Below are 16,870 nucleotides of genomic sequence, written 5' to 3' on the forward strand. Positions count from 1 at the left end.
AAACAGTCATCATTTGAGTTACTCCTAATCAGCTTGAATTAGCATGGTCATTCTTTCCTGACCTCCAACTGCAGCTCAGTGGATATTTTCTTTTTCTCCAGACCATTCCATGTTAACCGCAGAGAGGGTTGTTTTTGAAAATCCCAGCAGATCAGCAGTTTATAAAATAGACCAGCTTGTCTGGGAGCAAGAATCATGCCATGTTCAAATTTCCTCCTCTTTGGCATGGTCATTTTGAACTACAGCAGACCATCTTGACCATGTCTTCATGCCTAAATGTTAACGCATTTATGAGCAGTTAAACATGAGTTAAGTGATCAATTCCATCTACATATATACTTTTATTGATTCTCTGACAACACAAATTGAATGTTTATAGTAAGGTAAACAGATGCCACGTTTAATCCCCATGTTCAACTGAATTACACAAAAAATGAATGAAGAAATGAATAAATAAATACTTAAATACTGTCCTGATCATTTTTTTTTTTTTTTTGCCCTCATCATTTGATTTGAGTATCTACGGAAATTTGATCCGATACTTCTATAATACATAAAAAAGAATAAAGAAAAGCGTAGAAAACAGATCTAGGATGTTCCTTATTTTTTATTTAACATTTTATTTAACATTTACCATTCAACAACTACTGTATGTTAACAAACAGACCACTACTGTGAGGTAGCTTGAACAATCAAGTAATAAATAACATCTATTCTTAAGTTTTGGACTTTCGTGCAACAGTAAATATAAAAAAAAATCTAATATAAAAATGAATGAATCAAAATATATATATATATGACTATGTATAAAAAATGTTTGTAGTCTTTTTATTATTAATTTTTTTATTTCAGTTTTTGGAAACTTGCAATATTATTTTAACTAGTAAAATATGCACCAACTCAACATTTATGTTATTTACAGTATATATTTTTAAAATAACTGTTTGACCAAACTGTTGTTATCAAGTATTTTATCCAATGTGAGTTTAAACAACTCAGACTGTGTTGTCTTTATTATAATAAACCTCATGTTTTTCGAACACATTTTTACAGTGAGCCAAATATAGTGTACGCCTTTTTAAGATCAACTTATGATACTGTTGCAAGCATGAATGCTTTTGTACATAGTCCAACATATCATTCTTGTGCTATGGTTCATGATGAAGTAGGATTTCATACCATCTGTGTTCTTTTTATGCACCATGGGTCAGCAGCAACCAATCAGATTGCTCTCTGCTCAAGCCTCGCTTTTTTCATCCAGATGTCACCACAGGCCTCATAACAGCTGGAATGATGACCATAGGGTGGGTGCATAACCTGTTCAATTCAGCAAGCATCTGAATTCAAGCAAACATCCCTGATGAGGTAATATAACTGTCCATTGAGTGCTAATGAGATTTAGACAAGGGCGCAGAGTATTAGCGTATGGATCTAACTATAACACATCAGCGCTTCTCTATGTGTCCCATCTAATTTAATCTCTTCTGAGGCAGATTTGAGGAATAAAAATGTGTTGCATTGCATCACACCGCTCGGCGTGACATAACAGCAATTTGATTTGCAAGGCCTTGTACTTTCACCGTGACTTAGAGACTGATCAGTCCAGCAACATGCTGCACTGCGGATGACTCAGCCACAGCTGTTGCCATCGAAACCAGCCTCCGTCTCTTAGTAACAGTGTTGTTGCCAAGTAACCGCATGTGTGAGTGTGTGTGTTTGTGTTTATTGAGTTACATTCAGATTTCTACACGAGGGCTTGTGAATCACTGCACCGACATTACTGCTCGCTCCAACCGCTCTTGACGTAACAAACGCATAAATAAATAATGAAATCTAATCCGAGATTGTGGATCTCCTCTGGGATTAAAATAATAAAAAAAAAGAGTACTAATGTAATCATTTCTAAAATTAGCAATTTTGGTAATAATGTATAAAGCTTTGAGTAAAGGGTTGAAGCCAAATGCAGTTTAGTTTGCACTCTTTTAGAGTGGGTTTTAGTTTGGTGCTGTTAGAACTGCTTATTACATTTACATGAATACATTTAACAAGAGCATTTTTAAGTGATTGACAAAATAGTAACACATAAGTTTTTACTTGAGATCCAACAGTAAAATTAATATTAAGTGCAGTATTTAAAAATAATTACAATTAATATTATTATGTCTAAAATTTCATTTGGAAAATGAATTACATTTCATTGCCGTTCTTTTACATTTTTAGTACTAAAGATTTTTTTTTATTTTACTAATTGCTGTTTTTATGAGTTTATTAAATTAAATTTAAGTTCAACTACATTTATCCATTTATATATTTTTAGTTTTAGTAATCTAAATAATTTAATAATTATTATAAATATTCAGATATTTAAATCCTATTGTACTTTTTTCTATTTTGTGCTTATCTTAACAAAATGTTTGATTATTTTACTTAGAGCTGGGTAATTCATCGAAAAGTAATCAAGCATCAAACGCTCAGGTATGGTCCAGTGCAGCCTTTGTTAAAATGTAACTTGTACACGCCGCACATTTGCACAACATTGACGATTTAGGAAGTAGGAAAAAGGAAAGCAATTGAAAAAAAGACCGGGAAAAATTAGATCGATTGTACTGTAGGTTCTGAATGTCGATTTTGGTTTATTTTTTCCTACTTTGTCCCTATTTCAATTATGAAAAGTAATCAATTTTCAGAACCTATAATTTATCTTATTTTACCAGACCATTTTATCAATTACTTTCCTTGCTGTGTGTGGAGTCATGTGACCCTGCTCTGTTAAGGCTGATGAATAAGTCCGGTGCAGCTTTTGCTAAATTGTAACTACACGTCGCACATTTGCGCTACATTGACGATGATTGTAAGCTGCACCAGAGATGCCTTGAGATGGCATATTTTCCATTACGATAAAATTATTATTTACATTAAAATATTTTTTTACATAAGATTCAAGAAATGCACTGTTTAAAATGATTATTTACAGGATATGATGTATTTTATTCAGAAGAGACGCTGCTTATTGTCTACTTTTAATATGAAAAACATTGAAAATAATTTTTGTTTCTAAAAGTGCAAGTTATTTATTTTCACTATTTATAAGAAAAAAGTGACTGTTTTAGGGAAGGTGTGCTTTAATTTCAGTTGTAAACTGATGTTTAATAAATAATCATAGATAGTAGATGCGTGTTTCCTTTAATTGTTTTAAAATCAAGTAATGCACCCTTCATGCAAAAATCTCTCACTTGTAACATGTGAGCATATTTGTTGTACAAAACTCATCAGTGGACTATGAGGGCAAAAAACTCAAATAAATAAATAAAATAATCGTTTATTAATCGTAATTGAGTTAAAATGTTCAATTAATGGAGATTTTGATTATAGGTGAAATTGCCCAGCCCTAATTTTTGACACCAAACAATTTACAATAAAATACACTTGTGTTTAATAGCCTAGTGGTTAGCACAACGACATTTGGTGCAGTAGCACGTCAGGGCATCCCAAGTTCAAATCTCGGCTTGAGGACATTTCCCAACTCTACCCCTATCTCTCTCTCTCCCCCACTTTGCTTCCTGTCTCATTACTGTCCTATCTAATGAAGGCTAAAAAGCCAAAAATAAATCTTTTAAAAAATAATAAATACACTTGTATTTACTTAATTTGCTTAATATAATCCAGTTTTCATTATAAATTGTAATATGTACTAAATACATTTTTATATATTTTTTAGTTTATTTCTGTATAAGTCTGACTATTTAAAAATTTCTATCATTTTTATAATACATTTATAAATATTTTAATTATTAGTTTTTTTTTTACTTCAGTGAAAATGTATGTTTATTTTTATTTATCTTGCATTTTATTCAGTCTTTTTTATAGTTGTAATTATTTATTAATTGCTTTTAATTAAAAACTATTATTTGTGTTATTTCTTTATATATTGTTGTTTTTTTCTTCAAACATTTATTTCAGACATGATATATACAGTTGAAGTCATTTGCCCCACTTTGAAGTTTTCTAGCGTCTTAAATATTTCCCAAATGATGTTTAATAGAACAAGGAAATTTTCACAGTATGTCTGATAATGTTTTTTCTTCTGGAGAAAGTCTTATTTTATTGTTTTATTTTGGCTATATTAGGATATATCAAATCAAAATTCTAAGTAATGTATGGCCTGGTCCTCCTATGAAACACCAACATAGTGCGTGTGTGTGTGTGTGTGTGTGTGTGTGTGTGTGTGTGTGTGTGTGTGTGTGTGTGTGTGTGTGTGTGTGTGTGTGTGTGTGTGTGTGTGTGTGTGTGTGTGTATATATATACAGTTGAAGTCAGAATTATTAGCCCTCCTTTGATTTTTTTTTTTCTCTTTTCTAAATATTTCCTACATTATGTTTAACAGAGCAAGGACATTTTTACTGTATGTCTAATAATATATTTTTTTTCTTCTGGAGAAAGTTTTATTCATTTTATTTCAACTGTATATGCATACATACATACATACATACATACATACATACATACATACAATCATACATAAATATATAAATCAGTAAAATCTATTTGTTGTTGTGTGCGTGTGGATATCTAATAGAAGTCCATGGTATTTTCCATGAAGGAAAAGCTACCAAACATGTCCATAAATCTCAATGTCATTCAATGTCAAGCATCGCTTCAACCCGATGTTAACAACACAAATAAACACATTTAAAGGTGATTAAGAGGGCAGCAATTAACAGACAATGTAAAGCGCAAGAGAATGAGATCAGGGGGCCCCTGCTCCACAAACAATGCAGATCTCTCAGCTCTAGGTTGTTCATTCATAGCAGCAGCAGCAGCAGCCCACCCACAATCCACTCCACCTACAACAGGAGCCCCTCTCCAGCTTCATTGACGTCATTGCTGACGCACAGGGCCCGGAGTGGCCCGCAGATCAAAGGCAGCCACGCGCAAGCCTGAAAAGGAAGTATTTTTAGCTGGCACCGAGCAGGGGGAGGTGGGGGTGGAGGGGGTAGCGACTGGTCTTTGTCTAGCCCCCTCAAACAGCATATGCAGCATCGTGCTTCATATTCCTCCTCTCAACCTGTCATTCCTCTCCATTCCTTTCTGTTGTTCTCAAGCATGTCGTCCACATTCTGTCCCTGTTTGGTTACCGGAAAAAAAGAAGAAGAAAAAAAAACAACATAATCCTAATGCTTACTGATAGTTTACCTCCACAGATGCCATAGCAAGGATTTAATGCCTTTTTTGTCTAGTGTCCAAAATGGTTCTGTGTGTTCATTGACATAACATGGGATGGTTGTGTGGAAATGCTGCTGATGGTTGATCAAAAGCCTTTAGTGTGTGTTGTATGGGTGATACACTGGGTGTTGTTTATCATCGCTGAAGCGGACAGAATGGGGACTTGCTGAGAGTGTGCATTGGTGTGTCTGAATTAGCATTTGTCTGGTAAATGACTACTTTTTTTTCTGGGGTGTTCCATATAGCTGCGCTGTCAGCGTTTGCACAAGCGTGTGAGTCCACTGGCAGGAAAGGAACACAACTAAATTGCTGAACACACTATGGCTGGACATCAAGAGTGGGAACCTTTTTTGGACTTGTTAGGAATAAAGGTTTGGCGAATTATGGAGTGATTGCAAAAATAAATCAACTCAGAATGATTGTTGCATGTGCTTTTTAGTGACTGTTTTTGGAGGTTGCATGTTTATTATTTGCACAACTTTGAAATTATACTGAAAAACGGACATTTATTTTATAGCAAAGAAACAAACAAACTGATTATATTCTAATCAGAATGATAGTCGATAAATCATTGGCTTCGTTTACATGAAATTATGACAAGCTTTTAGAAATATTCAGCTTTCCCTTATGTTAAAGTTGAAATTAAACTTTTCTCATGTTTTCAATTCAATTCATCTTCATTTATAGCGCTTTTAAAATGTAAATAGTTTTTCAGTTTTCAGAGTTAAAGTTCAGTTTAGTTCAGTTCAGTGTGGTTTAAACTGCACTGCTGAAAGTCCAAACACTGAAGAGGAAATTCATCGATGCACAGCTCCACAAGTCCCAAAACCAAGCAGGCCAATGGCGACAGTGGCGAGGAACAAAACTTTACCAAATGACAAAAGTGAAGGATAAAACAGGCTCAGTTGGGCACAACCATTTCTCCTCTGGTCAAAGTTTTTGTGCAGAGCTGCAGTCTCTGCGCTGAAGGCTAGAGAATGCTGGACGTCCATCGTGAAGAAGCTGTATTTGTGTGTAGGTCATAGGCGGGTGTTTAGGCTGACTCGTGGTATCAATGTGGAGACTCGTCTCTCATGCTCTCCACTCCTCCTGTCACGATTACCAGTGATTGTATGCCATAAGATCACTGGATTTCACTAACAATAACTTATGGACTACAATTAAATCCGCCATTTCTGGACTACATTTTCATACATGCACTCCGCTCACACTCACACATGCTTCCTCATCTAGACTGATTACTCGCACCACCTGAGGATTGTCAGAGACTGGTTGCACACACTATTTAAGCTACACACTCATTCCCTTTGCCGAGTCTTGTTAACTGTATAGTTACAGTACAACGCGTTTTCCTTGTCTTGTTTCTCCGTGTTTTGACCTTAGCCTTGTTTACCTTTTGCCTGCCTACTGACCTCTTGCCTGTTACTTCGACTATGATTCTGGACTGTCTTCATATATCTGTTTGCACCTGTATTGACCTTTGCTTGCCTGACCACTGATTAAACCTGCATTTTGGATCCTACCTCAGTTGTATGTGTCACTCCCTGTGGTTACACCTCCATGACCACCACTGCATCTGCTCAGGACAGGGCTTGGTCAAGGATTATGGAGAGCTCGGGATAAGGAAAAAACCCACAGTATTTTGATCAAGCTGATGCAATTAAAGTATTGACAAATAACAAAGTATTGATTTTCTTTACTTTCTCTAGGTGCTCCAGCTTCCCCTACTGTCTAAAGACATGTGATATAGGTTAATTGGATAATCCTAAAAGTGTGTGAATAGGAGACTGTGGGTGTTTACTAGCACTGAGGCTTGTACTCTCAGTCCTGTTTGTGACAACAAGGGAATCTTCATGTTTTCAATTCAAGTCATGCTTATTTTTATAGCACTTTTACAATGTAGATTGTGTCAAAGCAGCTTAACATAGAAGTTCTAGTAAATTGAAACTGTGTCGGCCCAGTTTTCAAAGTTGAAGTCCAGTGTGGTTTAAATTTCACAGCTGAAAGTCCAAACACTGAAGAGCAAATCCATTGATGCGTGTACATGCTGGTAAAACATAATTGGTGGTTCATTCAGCTGTGGCAAGCCTTGGTAAAGGAGTAAATAAGCCAAAGGAGAGTGAGTGAGTGAGAATGAAAATCCATTATTTTCCAGATAATTTATACTATTACAACAACTTTCTCCCTAGTCTGGCACAAATGGCATGCTTAGTTCCAGGTTTGATGAAAGCCCACCTTCTAAAAATCAAACTGTGTACACTTTGCCAGTGTTTTGTTATCGGTGAACAGAGATGGTGTTTGTTTTTTTTACCTGTTTCTATACTTTGCCACTTACCAAAGCACTTTCACAAAGAATATTGGTCTAGAAATCCCACAGAACCCTGCACACACAGACATAGCAAGACAGAGTATCAACGTCATTGTTGTTTTGCCCCTTCCCAACCATTAACCATTTGCATTTTCATAAGCAGGGCCACTTTGTGACATTAAAAACCCAGGATAACAAATGTTTGTTGTCCAACTGAGTTTTTTGTTGTAGTTCTTGAAATGATATATATTTTAAAAGAGATTTGTAATATTGTAGATATTTTTAATGCAAAAACATACACACTTTACATTGACTAACATTCAAAAAGCTTAAGGTCATGTAGTAACCATAAGCACAGTAAAGGTAAACAGTAGTGGCATTGCTGTTTTAATCACAATGATCAGGAATGTAAACACCTCAATCTCATTATTATCATCCTGAAAGTGTGTACGTGCTGAGACGTACACAGATGCCGTGGGCTGTTCACACAAATTCATGAATGAACTGTGTGACATTATTTTGAGGTTTTCCCTCAAATAAGTATGTCAAAGCATCTCGCTGCTCACTTTCTGCTTTATTTAGTTTATTTTATATAATCAGTGCAAATGCAGCACATGTATTTCAATGTTTATCATGGTACCAAATAAGTCACTTTGTATGAAATATATATGTTTTTAATAGATTACACGAATTGGTCATAAAATGTGTTTGAGATTAGTTTTCATTTAGTTTATAGAAGGTTTTAAAGGGTTTTAAAGAGGTGAATTAAAGCAAATGTTTAATTAATCATTCGTTTTTCTGATCTAATTTTTCTGGTCAGAAGTGATTCAAACACTGATTGATAAGTTCATGCTTTATGTAAATGTCAGCAAGTTCATTGTGAAACTTTAATGCCACTTCTTGTGCAGTTTGACATCCGGCCAGAAACAGTGGTTTATACTGATCAATTGTTCATTTTCTGTGATTTTTAAAATTTTATTATTTATTTTTTATTAACTTTAACCCATCCATTTACGTTATATAGTATTAGTTCACAATAATTGATTATTTTTCAAGAAAATTTGTTTGTGTTCATCTGGTGTAAGGAAGCCATCTAGTATACATCTGGTATGGGAATTGACTAAACAATGAAAGGATTTTTTTATTTTATTTTATTTTTATATTATTTAATTAAACACTTTTATATTATTTTTTTAATAAAATTTTATTTTATTTTTGATTTTATTTTATTTTTCGAACCAAACTCACTCATAATGTTGCTGTTTAATCTAGGCCTGGGCCAATATGAGATTCAGATGATATGATAACCTTAGATAAAAAATATCACGCTATTGTTATTACTGTTCTAAAATATATTCTTTTTACATTTCTGGGTAAAAAACAAAAAAATATTCTCCTTTGAACACAATGTATTTTTTGAGAAACATTTGAAAATTTTCAAATTTTCAAATATTTTAAAACAGTAAACATGTGAGGCTAACTAATTCAAATCAATAATTGACTTCTTTTGTCTTCATTAGTTTCAATAGCACAAATTTCTTTACCATTAAAAACAGCATCTTTGGATATCTTTTTTTTTTTTTTTTTTTGCTGGAGATACTGTTGTCCTTTAAAAAAACATTTAAAAAAATCTTACACATACTATAGGAACGGGATAACAGAAAATGTTGGCGGTTTTAAAACCTTGACTTTTCCAAACCGTGGTCTACCTTGAAAATGGTTTACGTCCCATGCCTTCTTTAATCACACAAGGTTATATGATCAACAAACCTTCTAAACAAATAGACACCTTCTGAATTATAATTCAAGCTTCATAGTTTGTGCCGTTTATAGTAATAACAAACTGACTCAGTAATCAATTCATCAGTTGCACTGCTCCATTTACACTATAATTTGTAGTTACAGTAAATAGGAATGCATAATAATACACGTTAATTCAGGAATCAGGCTACATTTGTTATGCGGTGGATTATTGATTCATCAAAGAGAATTTGAGTTATGTATACACACAGCACAATATGTGACGCCTGAAACAATGTTTATGATTAATTCGCTAAAATGAACTGAGCTGCAAGAATCATGACGAGTTGGACTGCTTTGTCCATTATTGATTCTGTAAAATAAATCATTAATTTTGTAATAAGACTTCGCTGTTGAAGCTGTATGTTTTGATTCACTAAAAGGAACAGACCTATAAGTTGGAGTGCTATCACCCGCCCATAATTGCTCTCTAATTCTGTGACAAAGTCATTTACAATATAAATAGAAACTTGCCAGGTCAAGCATATGGTTGAATGTATTATGAACAAACATAAATAATAATATTAATTAATAATAATAATGAATAGGGCTTAGTGGTTAGCACTGTTGCCTCACCACAAGAAGGCCCGCTGGGCATTGGCTGCATAGAACATATGACTGAATAGTTGGCGGTTCATTCCACTGTGGCGACCCCTGATAAATAAACTATGAAAATAAGATTAAGAAAAAATGCACCGTAAAAGTGACTATGCAAACTAAATATTTAGAATTAATTTCACTCAAGTATAAAGTTAGTAGTACTTTACACAACTTTAAGGATTGTATGATCTAAGTAGATTTCGATTAAGTTGTGAATGTTTTTGCACAAGATGTTGGGATACATTTTCTGTTCTGTTGAGATTTACAGGCGCTTCCGTTATGTCAAAATTTTGTATGTGTTCCTGGAGGTACAGAGCTACATTAATAATTTTCCTTACACCTCCAGACTCTAGATTTATGTTTTGCAACCCACTCATGTCAGTGGAAAAAACAGACACTTTTTCTGGCTATCTGAGTCCTCCTTGTGGTAGTTATTGGTACTACATCTAGATGCTTATGTTGATGTAGTCTGTTACTTAGATTTTCTGCTGTGCCACGTATTGTCAATCACTAAAGTAATGTTTTATTATAATGTATTTTATTCACATTACCCGCTTCAAATAATATCATAGGACAGGACTTGTTATAATGTTAATTTGAAGATTTTGTTTTAACGTATGTTATTATTTCTTTTTTATATAGATTTATTTTTATTTTACATGCTTCTTTTTCAATGCTCAGTGGTCCATTTCAAGAAACAACAAAACAGTACAGGCTAGTTTTAGGACACTAAAAAATGCAAAAGCAAAATAATTTATTGTTGTCCCAGCACAAATTTAAGTTAATTGAACATTAAAAAAATAAGTTGTCTAAAATAAAAAAAAGCTTTAAATTGTGTTGTTTAAACTTTAAATGTATAGTAATCAGCAAAAGTCATTTTTGAGAGTATTGTCCTTCTGGAGATTTTGATTTAATTTAACTGAATTTAATTAATTTATTTAAGCTAATTTGATGCAAATAAAACAAGATTTGAAAAATAATTAGGTAAAAAGGTATACTTTATAAAAATAATTCTATTTAAATGATCATTGTTTAAAAAGGATAATCAAATGCATAAAAATAATAGTAATAATAACCTTGTAAAACAATATAACATGTAAGAATTTTTCATACTTTAGTTTCTTCACTTGTTATTATTATTCTGTATTCTATATTTTCCTTTTTTTTTTTTTTTTTTTCTCTGAAACAGTAATTGTAAAAGCATAGCAAAGTCTATACAAATCTGTTGTAAACATGACGTAATGCATTAGCAGGGACTGAAGTACAAGAAAATAAGGAAATTATATTATATTATATTATAGTATATTATATTATATTATAATATATTACATTATAACCTAGTAAACTTTTTATTTTAAATAAATAAAAAAGTTTCTGAAATTTTATTTTCAAAATTTTATTAAACCAATTAATTCAGTAATTAGGAATAAAAAACAATATTGAATTTGATCTGGTTTATATATATATATATATATATATATATATATATATATATATATATATATATATATATATATATATATATATATATATATATATATATATTATTATTATTTTTTTTTTTTTTTTTTTTTACTTATATAACAAACAAAATTTAAGCTTACACAAAAAAGACAATAACACTAACAATGATAATAACTTAAGTCATGTTAAATAATATTATAAATTCATATAAACCAGATACTGTATGAACCAGTAAGAAAAAAGAAAAAAACAAAGGAATAAATTAAACAGATATACAAATAGTTGAAATCAGAATTATTAGCCCCCCTTTGATTTTTTTTCTTCTTTTTTAAATATTTTCCAAATTATGCTTAACAGAACAAGGAAATTTTCACAGCATGTCTGATAACGAAAAAAAAAAACATTTTAGGTCAAAATTATTTGCCCCTTTAAGCTATATATTTACAAACCATCATTATACAATGACTTGGCTAATTACCCTGTCCTGCCTAGTTAACCTAATTAACCTAGTTAAGCCTTAAAATTTCACTTTAAGCTGAATAGAAGTGTCTTGAAATATATCTAGTCAAATATTATTTATTGTCATCATGGCAAAGAGAAAATAAATCAGTTATTAGAGATGAGTTATAAAAACCATTATGTTTAGAAATGTGCTGGAAAAAAAATCTTCTCTCCGTTAAACAAAAATTGGGGAAAAATAAACAGGAGGGCTAATAATTCTGACTTCAACTGTATATCCCAGCAAACTGCAAATCAAATGCAGCCATGACGTAATGCTATTGCGTTTTATTTGTAACTCTGAACAGTAGATGGCAGCAGAGCTGAACTGTTCTTAGAGAGTATCTGAACACATATTCATCTACAGTGGTTTCATTGGGATGTTGATAGTAAGTATTGTTTTTACTTCACATATCATATTTATATTGATTTCTTATGTTTAAAATTGTCCACATTTAGCATTGTGAACAAGTCTGATATGTGTTTGTGATCCACCTTCTGATAACCATTTCATGTCAGCATTCTTGTTTATTAAAAAAAAAAAAACGTCACCCCACCGACTCTTTACCCAGGAAGCAAAAGTAAAAAATTAATTTCTGACAGTTTTCCCAATGGGATGCTGCGATTCCCCCTGAGAGATTTATTGTTTATATAAAGTGCCTTAAAGAAAACTAAGCCCTGAGCCTGGGGGACTGGAGGAGAGTCGGTTTGCACTGCGATGGCTCGTGCGGAATATGGATCAATGGTTGTTTTGGTGTCGGTTTGTGACAGAATCCCTTGTGAGAGTTCAGCATCAAACAAGAGGCTCTTCAAAGAGATGTTTGTGCTGTCATCTCCCAATACACGGCTCAGTAAACCAGGATTCGTCTTCTAAAGACATACAAGGATCAATGTGACACCAAAGAGGCTGGTGTGAATGAGCAATCACGGCTTTAAAAGTTTAAGCCACATATAGCATATACATTTCTGCTGGGTGTCCACACCATTATGACCAAAACAACTTTTAATGTTTATCAAAAATAAAAAAAGGCAAAAAAAAAAAAAAAATAATAATAATGAAACAAGTGGCATATGGTTAATGACAGTAAAAGCAGAAGCCATGGGGGTTCTCTTTCTGCTGGATGTTGAGGATATTTATTACACTGGCCAGCTGTTGCTCGACCGCTAAATCATCATCCTAACATTAGCTTCCTCTCAGGGAATGTGGGATTGCTGAAAAAAAGAAGCTGTGGATAATATTAGTTTATTATATTATTATAAACTATTATTAATGTATATTAGAAAACCATACTGCATAAATTATGGCAATACTTTATTTTGATGCTCTCATTTAGACATTCTGCTATGCAATTTTGCTACTAAATGTCAATTAGCAGCCAGTAAAGATTATTTTAGTGAAGTGTGTTGCTTGCACTTTATTTTTATACACATACAGCAGACCAACAGACATTCTACTGAATATATTTTGCACGTAGGTCAACTTTTACTATCTCTGCTCTAACCAAAGAGTTTAGAAATACTCATATTAAAAGTAAGAATTAGTTGACATAGTTACCCACAGTCAACGTAATATCTTGCATGCAACAGCGCACACACATCGACTGTAAAGGCCCAAGTCTATTTTTCATTACATTTTGGAGAACACCACTCAGAAATCATCCTCCATGTTCAGTTGTGGCCTGTATTTATTTCTAATGTATGTGGGTTTCGTAAAAGTTTCAAGAGTTCGCCCTTAGCTGATGATTGATAAAGAAGCGTGTTTGGCATGCTGTCGCGGGAGAGAGCCCTGAGCTTGTGAGATTCTAAAAATAAAATAAAAATACATTTTATCTCCAGAGCTCATCTAAAAGATTCATAAAAGATCATAAAGGGTAAGTTCACCCAAAACTTAAGTTACTTTATTCTGTTGACAAAAGAAGATATTTTGAAGAAAGCATGAAAACATGTAACTATTGACTTCTATAGCATCTGTTTTTCCAACCTTGGAAGTCAATGGTTACATGTTTCAAAATATCATTTTTTAACAGATTAAGGAAAATCATAAAGATTTGGTGGCAACATGGTGGCTCAGTGGTTAACTCTGTTGCCTCACAGCAAGAAGGTCACTGGTTCGAGTCCCCCCTTGGGTCAGTTGGCATTTCTATGGGAAATTTGATTGTTCTCCCTATGTTCGTGTGCTCTAGTTTTCCTCACAGTCTAAAGATGTGCTATAGATGAATTGAATAAACTAAATTGGCCGTAGTGTACGTGTGTGAATGCAAGAGTGTATGAATATATCTCAGCACTTGGTTTTAGCTGGAAGGGCATCCGCTTTGTAAAACATATGCTAGATAATTTGGCAGTTCATTCTGCTGTGGCGATCCCTGATGAATAGAGGGACTAAGCCAAAGGAAAATAAATGAATAAATAAAGATTTGGTACCATTTTTGGGTCAGTAAATTTTCATTTTTCAAACACAATTGATGATTGATGACAAACACTGACACCTAGTGGCCTAAAAGCAGCATCAGATATCTGTTACTCATCCTACGTCAACATTGAGGTGAGTTAACAACGACACGAGGTTACCACTGTGTAAAGTGATTTATTGGCTTTAAAAAGAGAGTAAAACATGTTGCTTTTAAAGTGATTAGTTGACTTTATTTTAAAAAGTGAGTAAACCAGTTGCCTTAAAATTAAGTAAATGGACTGTGGATGCAATCATACAAATTAAGTCAATTTAACAGGTCCCATATACAGATTTACTCACTTTTTTAAAGTCAACTTGTCATTTTCAAGGCAATAGGTTTACTAACTTTTTCAAAGACGTCTTTAATACACTGTTTAAAACTTAACTGTTGTTCCTGGCTATATTTAATTCTTTAGTTTTATTTCGCATATATCTTTTTAATGTTGTTCTCTTGTTCATTATTATTGGACAGAATACTTGTTGTGTTTCTGCTTATTATGTTTGTATTTTTATCTGTCTGTCTGAAACGTTTGGTCAGCGTTCTTGTTGCTTTAAGGTTATATATACAGCTGAAATCAGTTTACATACACTGTAAAAAGGCACATAACCATTAAAAAAATGTCAGATGTTAATGTGACTAAACTTTTTATATTTTAGGTAAGTTGGGATTATCAAATTTGTTTCTGTTATGCTTAATAAAGACATTGACAGAGAAATTGTTATAACTTTTTTTTGACAAAGCCAAGTTTACATACAATAAGATTATTATGCCTTTGAAAAAGCTCAGATGATGGTGTAAAGGTGTGAAGGTTTAAGCAGTTTCTGATTGACAACATTTGAGTTAATTGGAGCCACAAACGTAGAATAGTATTAAGGAAAGCCTCAAACACACTGCTTCTTTTTGTGACAATGTGGGAAAATCAACAAGCCAGAATCAAAAAGAAAAAAAAAAAAGCCAGATTACGATTAGCTAAATTACACTGGGAAAAAGAATAATTTTGGACACATACAGACACATACACAAACAGACCATGACCCTGAGCATACTGCCAAACTAGTTAAAAAGTGCTTTAAAGACAACAGACTGAATGTTTTGGAGTGGCCATCACAAAGCCCTGATCTCAGTCCTACACAAACTTTGTGGGCAGAGTCAAATCTCTGACTCTTTAATTAATTCCAAAACATTTAACCAAAGTTACACAGTTTAAAAGCAAAGCTAAAAAAAACAAGGAAATGTTTGTAAACTTTTGACTGTCTAGAAATTAATTTAAAAAAATATTAATTCTCATTATTCAGGCATTTAGCAAATCTAAATCATTTAGGTTATCCTAATGGATTCAAAATAGTAAACATTTAGTATGATTTACCATCAGAATAAAAAAAAAAATGGTTATGTTTCTATTTTTAGAGTGTTTGTAAACTTCTGGTTTCAACTGTAAATAAAATTTTATCATAAATCTGACGTTAAAGTAACTAAAGTATAGCTTTTTACTGTAAAATGTCCATGTCCTTCTTTATTTTTGAGTTTGAGTTAACATGATTTAAACATGACTGCACTTTTTAAATTTGTAATACTGCAAATTGCTGTCAAGAAACATTTGTTTTAATGTTTAAATGTTAAAAAGCAGTTGTGCTGCCTTATATTTTTGTCCAAATTGTGTTACATTCAGGATGTTGTGTGAATAGAAGTTTCAAATAAAAAGCATTTGTTTGAAACTTAATTATTTTCACTTAGAAACGTATCTACTGTCGCTAGTTTAATACAATGTTTAACTAATAAAAATATAAATTTCTTAACAAAAAATCTAACTAAACTATAACTGCTTTATTAATGGTGGTTTATGTCATATGTTCAGAAAAGAAGAAAATTGTTTTGTAATTTAGAAAAAAAGGTGATAATAATAAGCAAATTCCGATCTACACATTGGAATCTCTCTTTTTGGCTATGCTTTAAGTGCGCTTGGTAGATGAAGCCAGTGGTTTAGTTAAAAGCTCCTCTGATGGATCTGATGTCCTAGCCTAGGTAATTGAACGGTAATTAAGGTGGACGTGTTATGCAGTGGGCCTGGCCTCACCTGGCAAACCAGGTCATTAGAGAGGACAATATGGCATGGCAGCTGTTTCACCTGTCACAGGGGCATCAGTTCATGCCAGACTTCCAAACAAACCAGTAAAAGGTGAGAGAGAGAAAATCTCCTACTGGCAGCGAGTTAAAATCCATTATGTTTGTCTGCCCTCCATAGCTGAGAGCTACAAAACCTAATGAGAATTGACCAATGTGAATTGATTGATATCGTTGCAGAGACCCCACATTATTTATTAAGCTGTAATCAACCTCCCCCATATGCACAATTTGATTATCACTAATCATATAAGTGAGTGTTGCCTTTTTATGAGGGGACCAGTGGAATGAAGTTACTTGTAAAATCACTACAGTGCTTTACCAAAGGATTGTTAACTCTTCATTAGTTTGCATACAAAAGCCTTCATGTATTGACATGTGAAAAAGCAATCAGGAATAGGTGAGA

The 16,870-nt window shown here is 32.9% G+C and overlaps 1 protein-coding gene and 1 long non-coding RNA gene across 3 annotated transcripts in view; one reads left to right on the forward strand and one right to left on the reverse strand.

Annotated features, from left to right (window-relative positions):
* Positions 1-16,870, forward strand: part of si:dkey-20j1.2 — an 82,829-nt gene that overhangs the window by 22,524 nt on the left and 43,435 nt on the right. The window contains exon 3 of one of the 2 annotated variants that reach the window (NR_170144.1): positions 1,262-1,365. The exons of the other annotated variant lie outside the window; for it this stretch is intronic. This is a non-coding gene — a long non-coding RNA (si:dkey-20j1.2). The remainder of the gene's footprint in view (positions 1-1,261; positions 1,366-16,870) is intronic. 2 annotated transcript variants of the gene reach the window in all.
* Positions 4,356-16,870, reverse strand: part of gsg1l (gsg1-like) — a 74,848-nt gene continuing 62,333 nt past the window's right edge. Inside the window, exon 5 of the mRNA XM_073943510.1 lies at positions 4,356-5,123. Within this exon, the coding sequence (XP_073799611.1) occupies positions 5,069-5,123 (55 nt within the window). The 3' untranslated portion in view covers positions 4,356-5,068. The remainder of the gene's footprint in view (positions 5,124-16,870) is intronic.

This window comes from Danio rerio, chromosome 3 (assembly GCF_049306965.1).
Source record: "Danio rerio strain Tuebingen ecotype United States chromosome 3, GRCz12tu, whole genome shotgun sequence".
In the NCBI taxonomy this organism is placed as follows: Eukaryota; Metazoa; Chordata; class Actinopteri; order Cypriniformes; family Danionidae; genus Danio; species Danio rerio.